The sequence below is a fragment of the Hipposideros armiger genome, unplaced genomic scaffold, assembly GCF_001890085.2.
Source record: "Hipposideros armiger isolate ML-2016 unplaced genomic scaffold, ASM189008v1 scaffold_336, whole genome shotgun sequence".
NCBI classification, from domain to species: domain Eukaryota; kingdom Metazoa; phylum Chordata; class Mammalia; order Chiroptera; family Hipposideridae; genus Hipposideros; species Hipposideros armiger.
This window is the reverse complement of record NW_017731686.1, coordinates 1,128,690-1,144,725: the sequence shown is the minus strand read 5'-3', so window position 1 is coordinate 1,144,725 and position 16,036 is coordinate 1,128,690. Positions and strand designations below refer to the sequence as shown.

At 35.7% G+C, this 16,036-nt stretch overlaps 1 protein-coding gene across 1 annotated transcript in view; it reads right to left on the bottom strand.

Moving 5' to 3' along the window:
- RAB2A (RAB2A, member RAS oncogene family) overlaps positions 1 to 16,036 on the bottom strand; it is a 91,530-nt gene that overhangs the window by 12,248 nt on the left and 63,246 nt on the right. Inside the window, exon 6 of the mRNA XM_019661128.1 lies at positions 13,059 to 13,170. Coding sequence (XP_019516673.1) covers positions 13,059 to 13,170 — 112 coding nt within the window. The remainder of the gene's footprint in view (positions 1 to 13,058; positions 13,171 to 16,036) is intronic.

Genomic DNA, 16,036 nt, shown 5'->3' with positions numbered 1-16,036 from the left:
GCCTTCAGTTTCCCCCATGTGCCAGCTCCTGTTTCACCACTTACAAGACAGCCCAAGGCAAGATGTCCTCTTAACGCAAATTAAGTCTGCAGATTTTCAAGTACCGCGATAGGACAAATGTATTAGCAAGGGGTCTTGAAATTGGTTTTCCTAGTTACTCAAGTCTTATCAAGGCATGTGTTTTCCCCACAGAAATCCACCTATCCTGTCAGTTTAGATGGCTAGGCAGGTTTCTACAGTCTGTTTTAGGGTTAACTGGCTATATTTTCATCCTGGCTCTATCTTTAGTACTTTAACAGTTAAGTCAGGGATTACCAGGGATTTAAGCCCTGGTTTTTCAATAGTTTGAGATTCTGTTTAATTACTAGACTTTTGCCTCAAAAGTTTTTATGTTTATCTATTTTACTGGTTTACCATAAATTTTCAATCTTAATTTTAAGTAAACTTGATAAATATAGGAAAAAATAACACACCAAATGGCTAAGAGGTTGAGAAAAATATTTGACAAAGTGAGAACTGTTTGTGAAATGGCAAATTTAACCATTATTCACACCACAATCACCTTTAGGTCCTAGAAGGAATATAATACTGGAAATTTTGGTAATGTACAACTCTGAGGAAATGAAATTCTAACAGGGAAAATACACCGAGAAATGAGAGAAGGAATTATAGAAGTAAATACATCACATCTGGGGTATTCTAAAATCTTTGAAAAGTTAGCATGGGGCTTTTGGGCAGGGGTACCTCCCCTAGCCTGCCATATCTTTGCTAGTTATTCCTGGGTCTAAAAAAAACCTTTCAAACCACAAAGACTCCAGGCAGCTACTGGAGGAAGCTTCTGATCAATGGAGGCGCCAATCTGTGCATCTGGGTTTTCCAAAAATCTTGGTTTTTAAAATGAGTATGGCAAAGGAAGTTTGACAGAATTCCACCTACGTGTTAACAAGTGGGGGGGGGTCGATTAAAGCATCACCTGATTAAAGATTGAAGGAAGAGGAGCAAGTTTAAAGTGATTAAATAAATACTGAACCATCCAAACATTTGTTATCTATTATGTGGGGGAGAAACTGTGCTAGGTGTTGGGGATACAGTGATGAAAAGATAGTCTGTGTTTTCAAGGAATTCTGCCCTGATGATGAGCCAACATTAAAAATGAGTGTCATGACAGAGTGCTAAGATAAATTCATGCCCAGGATGATACAGGAATGAATACAGAGAAAAGAGCATATAAACTATGACTGTGTATACATATGTGTGTGACGGTTGGTGGTGGTGGGGCAGGGAGGGTATAACATGGGTCATGGCATTCCAAGAAGAGGCCTTAGACTTGACTCTGTCTTTGCAGGGTCAGGTAGGAAGGAAGGAAGGGCGTTTCAAGTGCAGAGAACACTTTCTGTGGAGGGGGTAAAGAGCATCACCCAGCTGACGGCTCTTAGTTTAATATGGAGAGCACACTGTGTGTGTGCGCGTGTGCATGTGCGTGTGCGTGTTTGAGGTAGGGTAGGGGGAGGGTTGGCAAATAGAGAGTTGTCTTCCTAGCTAAGGAGTTTTATTCTGAAGCTGTGGGGAACCACATGATTTAATAAAATTGGGGAGTGACATTCAATATTCATTTCTTGAAAGATCTCACAGGCAATGGTGTAAAGATTGAAAAATGAAGACAGGAAATCCATTTAGGAGGCAATTATGGAAGAGGACAATTTGCAGACAATATTTAACAGGTAGAAATAACAAGACACAAGTGGAATGCAATACGTACATACATTAACTGAATAAAAGACCTTTTCAAGGGGTCAGGGAAAGGGAACACTCTAGGATGTAGGATATTGAATATTTGCAGACCAGAGAAGAGCTATTACTTCAGTCTGGATGCGTTAAATTGGAAGGGTCCGAGGACCACTCGTGCAGCGCTGTCCAGGCAGCAGCCTGAGTCAATCAGTACAAATGAACACACAGCCTAGAAGTCATGGATTTAGATGACATTTCAACATGGAAGAGCTGGTAAAGAAGTCTGTGGAGGCACAAAGAAAGAGGAGAAAATGGTGTCATGAGCTAAAGAAAAATAAAGTTTATGGAAAAGTAGTCCAAAGTATCAAATATTCCCAAGGGACTGTTCAAGGTAAGAGCAGAAAAGCATTTGTTAGGTGAGTCAATTAGGTCCAGGATGACCTTGGCCATAATGGAAGAAATAGGGTTGTGAACTGAGTTGTAAAAAAATGAGGAAATGGCGATGGATCTTATTAGAAGGTACAAGAGAACATATCCAGAACTGGGAATGACAGGTTTTTATTTTTAAGATGGTTGAAATGTGATTATGTAATTATATGCTGAGAGTCAAGAATGAGTAGAGAAGGCTGAAGATGAGAATGTTTGAAGGAATAATGTCTCTGAGATGGAAAAGGACAGCACTCTGCCAGTTTCTTCACAGCCCCCGACCAGCATCATCCACACCACTTGAGAGTTGGTTCCAAATGCAGCCTTTCAGGCTATACCCCAACCTACTGAATCAAAACTTGCATTTAAATGGGATCCCAAGGGATCTGAATGCTCATTAATGTTTAAGGACTGCTGTAAATACAAGTGATTTGAAATTTTTTTTTTTACAATATATTGAGCTTAAAAAAAGTAGTCTTCACACCCCCCAGTGAAACCTATATGTTAGCGTGAATTAAGAGAATAAGCAAAATAAAAGAGACACCAATCCCTTAGATGTTATGTATCCCCACCTGTAATTCCATTTTTGGGGGGAATGGCTAAATCACTTGGAAACCTCTGGGTTAAATAAAATTCAAAACTTTTCTTAACATTGGGTCCTCAGGAACTAATATACTATTGTGAATTCTAGTTTTCTAAAAGGGTATAGTTCAGCTCTTCCTAAACTTGTTTGACCAAGGAACCCTATGTAGAAGAGATCATTTTAATTAACGCTCCTCAAAGGAGGATAAAATAACCTTCAGTACTGCTGTTCTCCATTGTGTAGCACAATATGAAGGGGGTTGATGGGGAACTGAGACCCCTGGGTTGGAGTCCTCTAAAGAAAAACGGGTATAATGTATGTGAGGGAATTTTGACATCGATTTTGACAGATATACAACAGCATTATTGTATATTTCTCAAAGAAAATTTCCATTTATGAGATGCTCTTCTAAATGCTGATACTGCACATGTGCAACTGAGATCACTGGATTCCAGTCACAAAAGGAGGTCCTTGCGATCTTCATACCAACTCCTCAGTTTGTCACAGCACAGACCCCAGGGGACAGGCCTTCCTGCAACCCTGCAGAGTAGGACACTAAACAAAGTCATAGTGCTGGAATGAACTGACAAAGGGTAGCAGCTGAGGAGGTGTCAATTCTGATGGGGAGCCAGGGTAGTCACCAGGCAGACAAGATATCCTGGTGTCCTCAATGACCTTCAAATTCAAGTCTCAGTTGAAAATGAAAGTCAAAACTAAAATTCAGAAATATTACTGCTGGTCACTTAGTCTATTCTTATTTATCAGCAAAATCTTTAGTAAATGGAGGTCAAAATAAGTTTTTTGTCAACCAGAGGTAAAAATGCCTAAATATTCCTAATATAAAATGTGATGATACTATAAATGCTCTGCACATTTAGCATAAATATTACCTGAATAAATGACAGGCGACTGAACATATATGGGTTCCCCCCCCCCACATGCTGTGTATTCAAATATGTGTACAGCATCAAATAATACATTAAAACAATCAGGAGTAATGGAAATTGAAACTGTAAAGAATGAGTTCTGGTCTCCTATTACTATAAGAATTATTTTGGTTGAAATTGGCCTTTTGATTTCATTGACATTCAGGAGATGACTCTAGAGTGGACTTCTATCACATTTATGGGGGTATTTCTCAGTGAACAAGGATAAATGATAACAGCATATTTGGAGCCATCCCAAATTGTATAAAACTGATTAAAATCCACCTTATAGAAGAAATAAATTCCTTTATTATAACTTGTAAGTTGGAAAACAAATATACTTAAACATAATACTTATGTGCCATATTATAATAGTGTGCTAGTCTAGAGATTTTATAAGAAAGCTTTCTATGTTTGTGTGTATATAATAAATATCTGTATGTATATGTGTGTGTGTGCATGTGGTATTAATGGTATACATGATTTTATAAATATAAAATTCTATCTACGTACTAAATAGTAGATCTTGTTGAGAAATTCTTACCTCTGTAAGTAATACCTACTTTAGGCAGACTAGGGTATCACTTTATGTTTATGCTCTTTAGAAAATAACTGGAAAAAAAAAAGGAATTTGAAAGTAGAGTCATTTACTTAGGATCCCAGTTGAAAATGAGCAGCATAAATTCAGAACAGCTGGCACCATCACAGGCTATAGGTAAAGGAAAATGTCAAGTTCAAGATGTAAGCAGTGTTTCTAGAGCAGTGCTGAACGAAGTGGTCCGAGAAGGAGGTCAGAAGGGTTTAGGAATTTAATGAACTTGGATCTAGGTGGCAACATCCTCAGGGAGATGTTGTGACAACTGTTGTGACAAGATGTTGTGACAAATCACTGCAGAATCCAGAGGCCAGAGAAAGCCCATGAAGTACAACTGGTATTGCTTCATAACAGCACTTTCCAGTCTTCACTGTCTCCCCCAGGTTGTCATTGAAATGAAGCATTTTTAAGGTCAAAATCATACACCATCTTGCCTACTGCTACATGTATAAAGAGGATTCATGCATTATGCTGAGTTGTCGGTTCTTTACTTCATTGATTTTAATTGTATCCTATTAGTCTAGCTCAGTATTTCTCAACCTCGATACTGCTGACATTTTGGACCAGATCACTCTTTGTCATGGGGAGCTATCCTGTGCATGTTTTTCTAACACCACTTTGACTCTGCTCCCCCTTAACAGATCCTTCATGGATGAAATCATTAAGCTGAGTAAACCAGTAGGTCCAGAGATTAAAAGTAAATCTATTTCCAACAACAACTCAACTAATGGTGAAGAAATCGTGTTATCGTATGCTGCAAATTATCCCAATCTCGAGTTAAACTCATGGTCTCTACTTGCATTACAGTAACTGGATCTTGACTAAAATATAAAAATAGACTACAGCACAATTGCAAAAGGTAACGAGTCCAGTTCTAAAAAGGAAGGAATCATCAATGTACCAGTTAGGCTTAACCTTAATAAACAGTCATGTAGTTTTAAATTTCTAAAAGGAACCCATAGCCAGATGGTCCATAATCAGGATATTGGCATTTGTATAAATTATTCTATCTTTTAACATAATTATCTTTAAATAATTCAAATTAAAAATGGCTTATAAGAGTTTTTTTAATACAGGGTTTCCCTAACAATTTCTCTACATAAAAGTCAAGGATTGGCTAGGAATTGAGTAATTTTCATTAGATTATACAAAAGAGGACAATGACTGCTGTGGGCTGCCCAACCACCAACCAACCACCATGCTCACGAGGGGGACTAGGATGAGTCATCAGATGCCTTCCTTCCTCTTTTAACTCCTCACATGATCAGCTCTCCTACAGGAGGGTCCCCCACGTTTAGGCAGTAAGTCTGAGCCCACAGCTTGAGTTTCTACCCACTGTGCTAAACTGCCTCTCCTGTGGAGGATGGCATCATTAGGCAAATTCAAGTCCTTAGAAAGCAAAAACATAAGGTACAGCACTTAGAACAAATTTCGCCAAAATCAATGCCTATTTTCTGCAACCCCCAACTCTACGTCACTTAACTGACCAAGTATCTATGGATCCTGTAAGACTAACATATTTAACTCTTACATTTTATCATGACTCTTCTTTGGATCTAATTCTAGCAGGCTAATTCTTGCTTAAATCCCAGAGATAATATATTGTGATTTTGAGCTGTATGGTTTCCACTGAGGCCTCGGCTCTCCTGCCACAGAAACTGCTGTTGAGTGTGTAGCGCAAGGCAGATGCCTGATAAATGCTGGCTTAGTTCTCCTTCCCACTTCGTTAAGTGTCGTAGAAAGAATACCTTTTGTTAGTCTTCCCTGATCCCAAAGAAAGGAACTAAGCACTTGTTTCCAGCATTAATTGCTGAATAAAATAAAAAGGATGCTATGCAGACTTGAAATTAGATATTATTAAGGAACTGTTGCTAAATGTGTTAGGTATAATAATGGTATCGTGGTTATATTTCTAAAATTACTGTTATTGAAATATTTTATAGGTAAGAGTGTTTCTGGAATTTGTTTAAAAAACAGGAGACATAATAATAAAACAAAATCGTCAAAATGTCAAAATGGTGGTAACTTCTAAAGCCAGATGATGCCTGTATCGGTTTACTTTTTTAAATGGTGACACTGTTTAAAATGATTTAAAATAGCAGTTCCATCAATCTTATTGTAAGCCTACAAAATGCTTTAACACAGATGATGTAGCAAAATAAACTAATGGATAAATGTGTGCTGTCATACAAATGCTCTTTACGTAATGATGTACTTAATTGTGTTTTAAAGTCCAACAATGCATAGGGGTCATGAATGAACTTATTATTTTTTTAAGTTTTTTTTTTGAAGATTTTTATTGGGAAATTGGGGAAGGGGAACAGACAAGTTGCTGTCCTTTTGTTCTTCAGTCTAGTTGTGGAGGACGTTGCTTCACTGGCCCAAGTTGGCACCATCATTGCGCTCTTCCCGGGCGAGGCAGATCAGTCGCCGGCTTCTGGACGGCCGCTCACTGCGGCTGCTGGCGGCTCACACTGGCTGCTGGCCACACACGGCAGCCCATGGCAACCCACTGCCACAGGGGCTGCAGCCTATGCGTCGCCGGCGTCACTGCGGCAGCCCAGCTCCAGGTCGAGCTGTTGTTCACCATCTTAGCTGTAGAGGGCGCAGCGTCACTGGCCCACATGTGGAATCCGAAACACAGCCCTGCTGCTAAGAGCTGGCGTCCCAAGCCAACTCTTAACCAACGTGCCACTCGGCTGGCCCAGAATTTTTGTGCTTTTTATTTTTTATTTTTGAGGGTTTTTTTAGATACTAATCCTTAGTTGGATATTTGGTTTGCAAGAATTTTCTCCCAGTCTGTAGACTGTCTTTCTAACCTCTTTCCAGAATCATTCAAGGGTTTTTAAAGACTAATTTATCATTTTTTCCCTTGTATGGACCATGCTTTTAGTGACAAGCATGCCTAAAGCCAGATACTGTAGATTTTCTCATTTTTTCCCCTAAAAGATAGAGTTTAAAGTTTTACATTTAACTCCATTTTGAGTTAGTTTTTGTATAAATGTGATACTTAGGTTCCTTTTCTTGCCTATGAATAGCTGATTACTAGAGCACTAGTAGAAACAGCTATTTTCCTCCATGAATTGCTTTTGTACCTCTGTTAAAAATTGGTTGGGCGTATTTGTGTGGGTCTATTTATTGGTCTGTTCCACCAATGTATGTATTTATCCCTTCACTAGTATCACACAGTCTCAATGACTTCAGCTACATTAAGACTTTAAATAAATAGTGATTCCTACTTTATTCTTCTTTTTCAAAGTTGATTTAGCTAATCCAGTTCCTCTGTCTTTTCATATATATATTTTACATTAATATTGCTAGATGTCTACAAAAAATCTTATGGGGATTCTATATAATAGGAATTGGGTTAAACCTGTATATCAATTTGTAAAGAAGTGACATCTTTACTAGGTTGAGTATCTAAACAATGAACATAGTATGTCTGTTTATTTAGATCTTAATTTTTCATCAGTGTTTTGTAGTTTTCAGCATACATGTCCCATGTATGTTATTTTTAGGTTTATGTGTAGGTATTTCATTTTTTCTGTGACTATAGATGGTACCGTATTTTATATTTTGATGTTCATTGCTAGTATAAAATATAGAAATGTAATAGGTTTTTATGTATTTGTCTTATATCCTATAACCTTGCTGAATTCACTTCTCACCTCTAGTTGGTATGTGTATAAATTCCTTGGGATTTCTTACAGAGACGATCATGTCATACAAAAAAAAGAAAGTTTTGTTTCTTCCTTTCTGAGTTGTGGGCCTTTATTTCCTTTCCTTGCTTTATTGCACTGGCTAGGACTTCCACCAATATGTTTAATAATAGTGAGACCAGACATTCTTGCCTCGTTCCTATTCTAAGGGGTAAAGCACTCAGCCTTTCACCATTAAGTATAATGTCAACTGTAGATTTTTTTTGATAGACGCTGTCAACAAGCTGAGAAAGTCCTGCTCAATTCCTTTTTTTTGAGAGAGTATTTTAAAACATGTGGGTGTTACATTTTGTCAAATGCTTTTTCTGCACTGACTGCTATGACGTGGTTTTCCTTCTTTACCCTATTAAAATGGTGGCTCATACTGATTTGTTTTTGAATACTGAACCACCCTTGCATCCCTGAATAAATTCCATTTGGTCATGATGTATATATAAATTCCATTTGGTCATGATGTGCATGTATATGATTTCATGTTGTTGAATTCTATTTGCTGATATTTTGTTGACAATTTTTACCTATATATTGATAAGAGCTATCAGACTGTACTTTTCTTTTTTGCATTTTCTTTGGTTTTGGTATCAGGGTAATGTTAGCTTCATAAAATAAATAAGGAAATGTTCCATCTCTTCTACTTTCTGGAAACGGTGGTGTAGACTTGGTGTTCATTCTTTCTTTAATGATTGGTAGAATTCTCTGGTGAAACCATCTGGGCTCAGAGATTTCTTTTCTGGAAATTTTAAAATTATGACTTCAATTTCCTTAATAATTATAGGGTTATTCAAATAATCTATTTGAATCTATTTTGGTCATTGTGTTTCTTTTGTCTATTTCATCTAATTCATCATCATACTTATATATTATTCCTTTGATGTCTACAGGATATATAGTTATATCTTCTGTTTTGTTCCTGATATTGGTAATCCGTGCCTTCTCTTTTTACTTCATCAGTTGCCAGGAATTTGCCAATTTTATTGACCTTTAAAAAAAACAGCTTTTTTTTCTTGTTTCTTTTCTCTACTGTTTCCGTTTTCAATTTCACTGATTTCTGCTCTTTAGTATTTCCTTTCTTCTATTTGCTTTGAGTTTATTTTGCTTTGGGTTCTTGAGGTAGGGGCTAATATTATTGATCTGAGAATCTCCCTCTCTGCATTACATGTTTCCCACAAATTTTAACATGTTGTATTTCCATTTTCATTCAGTTTACTGTATTTTAAATTTTCCTTTGAGACTCTCCCTATGACACATATATTATTTAGAAGTATACTGTCTAGTTACCAAGTCTCTGGAGATTTTTCCAATTATCTGTTATTGATAACGGGAACCAATAGAACTAAAAGGAGAAACAGACAAATCCACAAGTATAGTTGAGACTGTCTTTGATTTCTAGTTTAATTCCATTGCTTCTGCTGGTTTTTGCTTCACTATCTTGCAGCTCTGTAGGATTGTTATGTCTTCCTGGTGGATTCTTCTTTTATCATATGGTATCCCACTGTCTCTGGCAAGTTTCTTTGCTCTTAATCTACTTTATATGATGATAATAGAGCCACTACTGCTTTCTTTTGATTAATGTTTCTATATCTTTTCTCATTTTATTTTCAACCTGGCTGTATCGTTATATTTGAAATGAGTTTCTCGTAGACTCCATATAGCTGTGTTGCTTTTAAATCCTCTCTGCTAATTTCTGTCTTTTGATTGTAGTTATTTACATTTCATGTCATTATTGCTATGTGAGATCTTAAGTCTGCCATTTTATTTTTGTTTGCCATTTTTTTGTTCCCCCCCCCCCCCGCTTTACTGAGGGTTAACTGAACATTTTTTAGAATTCTATATTGATTTATCTATTGTTTTTTAGTGTATCTCTTTGTATATATTTTTAGTGGTTGCTCCAGGTACTGCATTGTATATATATATATATAATGTATCTCAGTCTACTAGTGTTGTCATTTTACCCCATCAGGTGACATGTAGAAACCTTACCTCCCTTGATGTCCCTTTTTCCACTACAGTTTATATTGCCTGTATGTACACTGAGAACCACGTCAGACATATAGTTTTGCTTAAATTGTCAAACATAATTTACAAGACTCAAAAGTTTTAAGAAAAAAAGTCTATCATAATTATCCATACTTTTGGTTACAGTGTTCCTTCCTATAAGATCTTTCTTTTATTATTTCATTTCTGTTAGGTAACTTTGTTTAGCCGTTCTTTTTTAGTCGATCTGCTATCGATAAATTCTTAGTTTTCTTTCATCTGAGAATGTCTTGATTTCCCTTCATCCCTGAAAGATATTTTTGCTAGTTCTAGCATTCTGGGCTGATAGTTCTTTTCTTTCAGCTCTTGAAAATTGTTGTGCTATTTCCTTCTGGCCTCCCCTGTTTCTGGTAAGAACTTTGCTATCATTTGACTTGTTAAGGTCTCGTTTTCAAGATTTTTTATTTTGTCTTTAGGTTTCAGAGATTTGATTCTGCACAGAAGTATGTCTTGGTAAGGATTTACTTGGGTTTATCCTGTTTGGAGTTGGCTTAGCTTCTTGAATCTGTAGGTTTATGTCTTCTACAACATTTGGGAAGTTTTCAGTCATTATTTCTTTGAGTACTTTCTCAGAGCCATCTTCTATCTTTCTAGGATTCTGATAACATAATGTTAGAGTTTTTGTTATTGTCCCACAGGTCCCTGAGGCACTGTTTCCATCCTCCCCCCTCACTCCACCTATTTTTTCTCTGTAGTTTAGACCGGGTAGTTTCTATTATTCTATCATCTAGTTCATTATTTCTTCCCTCTGTTCCTGTCATTCTGCTGATTCTAGTCATTGAATCTTTTATTTCAGTTATTATATTTTTCCGTTTCAGATTTCTAGCAGGCTCTTCCTCTTGTATTTCTTTTGCTGAGACTATTTTTCATTTGTTTCAAGCATGCTCATTGTTTGTTAGGGCATTTTAAAATGATGGTTGCCTAAGAAATCTTTGTCATCTTGCTGTTGGCATCTATTGGGTTGTAGGAAAAGTCATGATGTATTCTTTTCGATGTTTTTCATTGCAAAAATGCGTCATGACTTTTCCGACAAACCAATAGACTGGTCCTCCACCTTCTTAAAATAGTTTATATCACGAAACATTTTTAGCTTTTAGGTAAAACCTCATGGATGATTATATTATGTAATGCTTGTCATGAATCCTTTAAAAGTAGAATTTAAGAAGATTATTTCTTAAATCCTTGGCTTCTGAGACCCAAATTAATTTACATGATTAAATAAAAGTGCTGTTCTCTCGTAAGTATGGAAAAGTCCTGCCCAGATCAAATTTAAATATTTTTATTATTAACCAGATACAGAATGTTTGTAATAAGTGCTGCCAAACATTAACGGAATAAACAGGTTTCTTCCACTATCCAAAAGTAGGGCACTCCTATGAAACCTTTCCTAAGCTGAAATGGCATAAAGTGGAGTGTCCTCTTGCTTTGTGAAAGTATGCACTGTGCCATTTCACTTTTACCAAAGACCTACATTAGTATAGTAACAGCTTTTTTTTGTAAAAGTGAGAATCCTCTTCGGATTTCTTTCGGCTAGTGAAAACAGGTGCTAACGTAGATCTCTGGTGAAAAGTGAAGTGGTGTAACGCGGACTTTCGCAAAGTGGGGGACACCTGCATTTCATTTACATGTTCAGCCAAATGACAACAGTAATTTGCTGCTTACAAATAAACATCTACAGTTACTTGTTAAGAGTAAGAAAAATGAACACAGAGGCGTTAGAGACAGGACTAGAAATCTAGGATTACTTTCCAATAGTTGACACCTTGTCATCTCACTTCATAGCATCGGTTTTTATTAAAATGCAGACAATTTTGGCTTTATGATTCTCAAAATCAACAAGAACATCCATTGTTAATAATAAGGATATGTTTCAGATGTCTAGAAACCCCCACATGTTGGCCCATATGGTTTCAAACACAACACCTCTAATAAAGGAGTCTCTCTGAAAGAGGTGGCTTTACATGTCTATTTTAAGTTGAACAAAGGGACAGAACGGATTTCTTCCTAGGCTTGCTGTGTTTAGTGAAACATTACTTTTGTATGTTTTCATTGTAATTATTGGCAAGAATAGATAAAGCATTAGTTGGTGCCTACAGACAATCACAGAGCACCTCATTAACTGTAGATAAGTATATCTTAACTAAGAAAGAATTCTTCAGTGAAAATACCAATGCTGTTCAATTACTGTAGTCTATTTCTGGGTTCAAGGGGTAAACAGAAGAGCTCCAAGTATCATTCTTAATAAATATTTACTTGCTGTTTACTATGTTGAAGGCACAGTGCTAGCTCCTGCCTATGACTTCATCCTCTCCTATCCTTAGAAAAATGAGATTCTTCAATCATTTGTTTTCTAGAATCCCTTTCTGTAGTTGCTCTTATGATTCTTATCCATAAGGTGGAACTATATAGCATTACTCCGGGTAAGCTACTTATTTTTTGGCCTCATTTCTGCATTTTGTAAAGTAGAATGTAGCAATACATTTACCTTAGAATTAACTGTCCTTTAATCTGTATACAGTATATAAATACCATATTCAAACACATACAGCACGGAAGAACATGATGTATGGGGAAAACTTCCAACGGTTCCAGTTGATCAATGGAAATAATTGAAATACCGCAAATTTTTTCTATTAAAGATGGCAGAATTCCCATGCTTTATATAATGTTACACAGCAATAATTTAACACTTTCCCTACCTCAGCAGAAGTTGCTACAAATGTTTAGTGTCTTGAAATCTTTCCAAATTTTATTAGTGTCCTTTTTCTCCCTCTCATGCAACATAAAAAAGATTTTAGAGAAAATACATACAAAGATGTGTTAAAGCATTTTGGCTTTGAGAGAAGGCTCAGGATATAATTTAAGAGTCTGATATAAGGTGAATTATTATAAAGCATTTCAAAGAGAAGGAATTTTCCTACTTTATGATATTCAAATACTATCAGTGATTAAAAAGCTTAGGGGAAATATACCAATAAATGAATATTAAGGTATATAAAACAATTCTATTAAAAGATGATAAACATTTAAAAGGGTCTCTTATTTACCTCTTCTACATTGGAAGCTGTCTTAGCAGAAGTTTCCATGAAGATAAGACCATGTTCTCGTGCAAAAGCTTCACCTTCTTCTTTTTTTACTTCTCTTCTAGATTCTAAATCACTAAACATGGGAAAAAAGGGGCCATATTATTAACCAACACAGGACAAATAGAGGCATCTGCAGAAAATGTACCATGAGATTCAAAGTTGTACTGACCATTCGTTCAATTAATTTTTAATACACAGTAATCAACTGCACTATACTGAATACTACGAGGGTCAAAGTGTTTCAAGTACATTGCTTAGTTTCAAAGAACTAGCAATCCAACCAAAGTAAGATTCTGAGTTACAGTCCTAGAATGCTAAAACTGGGAGAAACCTACAGGGAACATCTAGTCCAATACCCTGCCTTTCAGAATAGTGGATTCCAAAATGAAGGAACCATTTGACTCAAAATAATAATTTTGGACAGCAGAACTACATTAGTCTCCTCATCCTTCAGCCAGATTGACTTCTATGAATATAATTAAAAAATAAGTTGCACAATTCTTAAAAACTATAGAAAACTGCTCAGTAAAATCCAAAGTACTAAAAAAAAAAACTAATTAGATTATTAATCCCAGTTGGTTGAATTCCCAGTAAAATAAAGTCTAAACTAGAAATTTTGCACAAAAGCATAGTATTCATTTTTATCATACTGGAATTTATTAGTAAGGTAGTGGGGGAAGTAGCAGTCTCCTTCAAGTGTGTTTTATTGTAAAAATTTTAAAACTTTACTATTATAAGAGAATCATAACGGCAGTAAGAGAAATTCAGTTATTAAGGAAGCTCCCATAAGCCTGTTGACTGATTTCCCAATAGAAACTTTGCAGGTTAGAAGGGACTAATATGATATATTGTATTTTGCCATGTATAATGTGCTCCCGTGTATAATGTGCACTCACATTTTGGGCCTAAACTTTCAGGGAAAAAATCTTTTATTTTAATTTTTAATTCAAATTTTTATTTGTTTACATTTAGGTACTTGTTTTTTGTATTACAAAGAAATTTTAGCATTTTTTTTAACATTATGGTACAAGAAATTTTATGTAACAAATGTTTACAAAACACAAGAATATATACAAAGTACAAGAAATTTTATGTACTGGTAACAAATTTACAATATTTACACATCATAGAAGGCCAAGAACTCTTCATCATTGCAAGTTCGTCATAAGTTCAACAAAACTGACTATTGTATTCCAAGGTATTACTTTGCATAGAGATACTATTATTGATTCCTAGAGTTATACTTTTTTTTTTTTTGTAGAGGAGTAAAGATTTTTATTGAAACGAAAGTACAGCTCCTTTATGAGAGGGGGTACCCGAAACTGGAATGCCCCTAGAGTTAAATTTTTAACTCATAAGTATAAATAAAATAATTAAAAGCATTTATATAGATATGGAATTAGTAATACCCATGTATAATGAATGCACAGCCTTATTTTTTCCTCACAAATTTGGGCAAAAAAGTGCACACTATACACAGCAAAATACAGTATGCAAAGTGATGAAAAGCGAGGACCTATAACCAAGATTACTCCACCCAGCAAAGCTATCATTGAAAATGAAGTTTCCCAGACAAGAGAAAGCTAAAGGAGTTCATAACCACCAAACCAGTATTCCAAGAAATGTTAAAGGGACTCCATTCAGAAATAGAAAAAAATATAAAAAAGGTGAATAATAAAATGGCAAAAACTACATATCTATCAAGAATTACTTTCACTGTAAATGGATTAAGAGCTCCAATCAAATGACATAGGATGGCTGAATGGTAAAAAAACCTCTTACATATACTGCCTACAAGAGACTCACATCAGATTAAAAGACACACATGGACTAAAAATAAAGGAATAGAAAAAGATATTTCATGAAAATGGAAACACACACACAAAAGCTGGAGTAGCAATACTTATGCCAGATAAAATAGGCTTTAAAGCAAAGGCTATAACAAAAGACCCAGTAATCCCACTTCCTGGTATTTTTCCAAAGAAATACAAAACACTACTTTGAGGGGACATGTGCATCTATGTGTTCACTGCTCCATTGTTTCCAATGGCTAAGGTGTAGAGGCAGCCTGGGTGTCCATCAATGAATGAATGGATCGAGGAGGGGGTACATATATACAATGGAATATTAGCCATAAAAAAAGAATGAAATCTTGCCATCTGCAACATTGATGGGCCTAGAGGATATTATGCTAATTGAAATAAGTCAGACAGAGAAAGACAAATACCTTATGATCTCACTTATACGGGGAATCTAAAGAACAAAATAAACTAACAGAACAGAAACAGACTCATAGATACAGAGAACATTTTGATGGTTGCCAGTTAGAAGGGGGTTTGGGGGAATGGATGAAAAAGGAGAAGGGATTAAGAAGTACAAATTGGTAGTGTTACAAAACAGTCATAGGAATGTAGGGTATAGCATAAGGAATATAGTAAATAACATTGTAATAATTATGTATGGTGTTGGATGGGTACTGTATTTATCGAGGGTGATCACTTCGTAAGTTACATAAATGTGTAATCACTATGTTGTACACCTAAAACTAATATTGTGTGTCAACTGTAACTGAAAAATAGCATACCCAAGTACTTCCATCTAGCCTTAACACATATTATTTTGAGGGATTATATCAGATGATTTTTCTGTTGAGAAATAAAATCAATAGTTACAGTTGAATTGCCTCCTGTGTGTCTGTTCTCGATCTCATTCTCTTCCCTCATACCTCACAGGTAACCACCACTCTGTACTTGGCTTTTTCATTCTCATGATGTTTGTTTATATATATATATATATTTTTTTTTTTTTTAATTTTTTTTTTAAAATTTTTTAAAGATTTTATTGGGGAATCGGGGGAAGGGGAACAGACAAGTTGCTGTTGTTTTGTTCTTCAGTCTAGTTGTGGAGGACGTTGCTTCACTGGCCCAAGTTGGCACCAT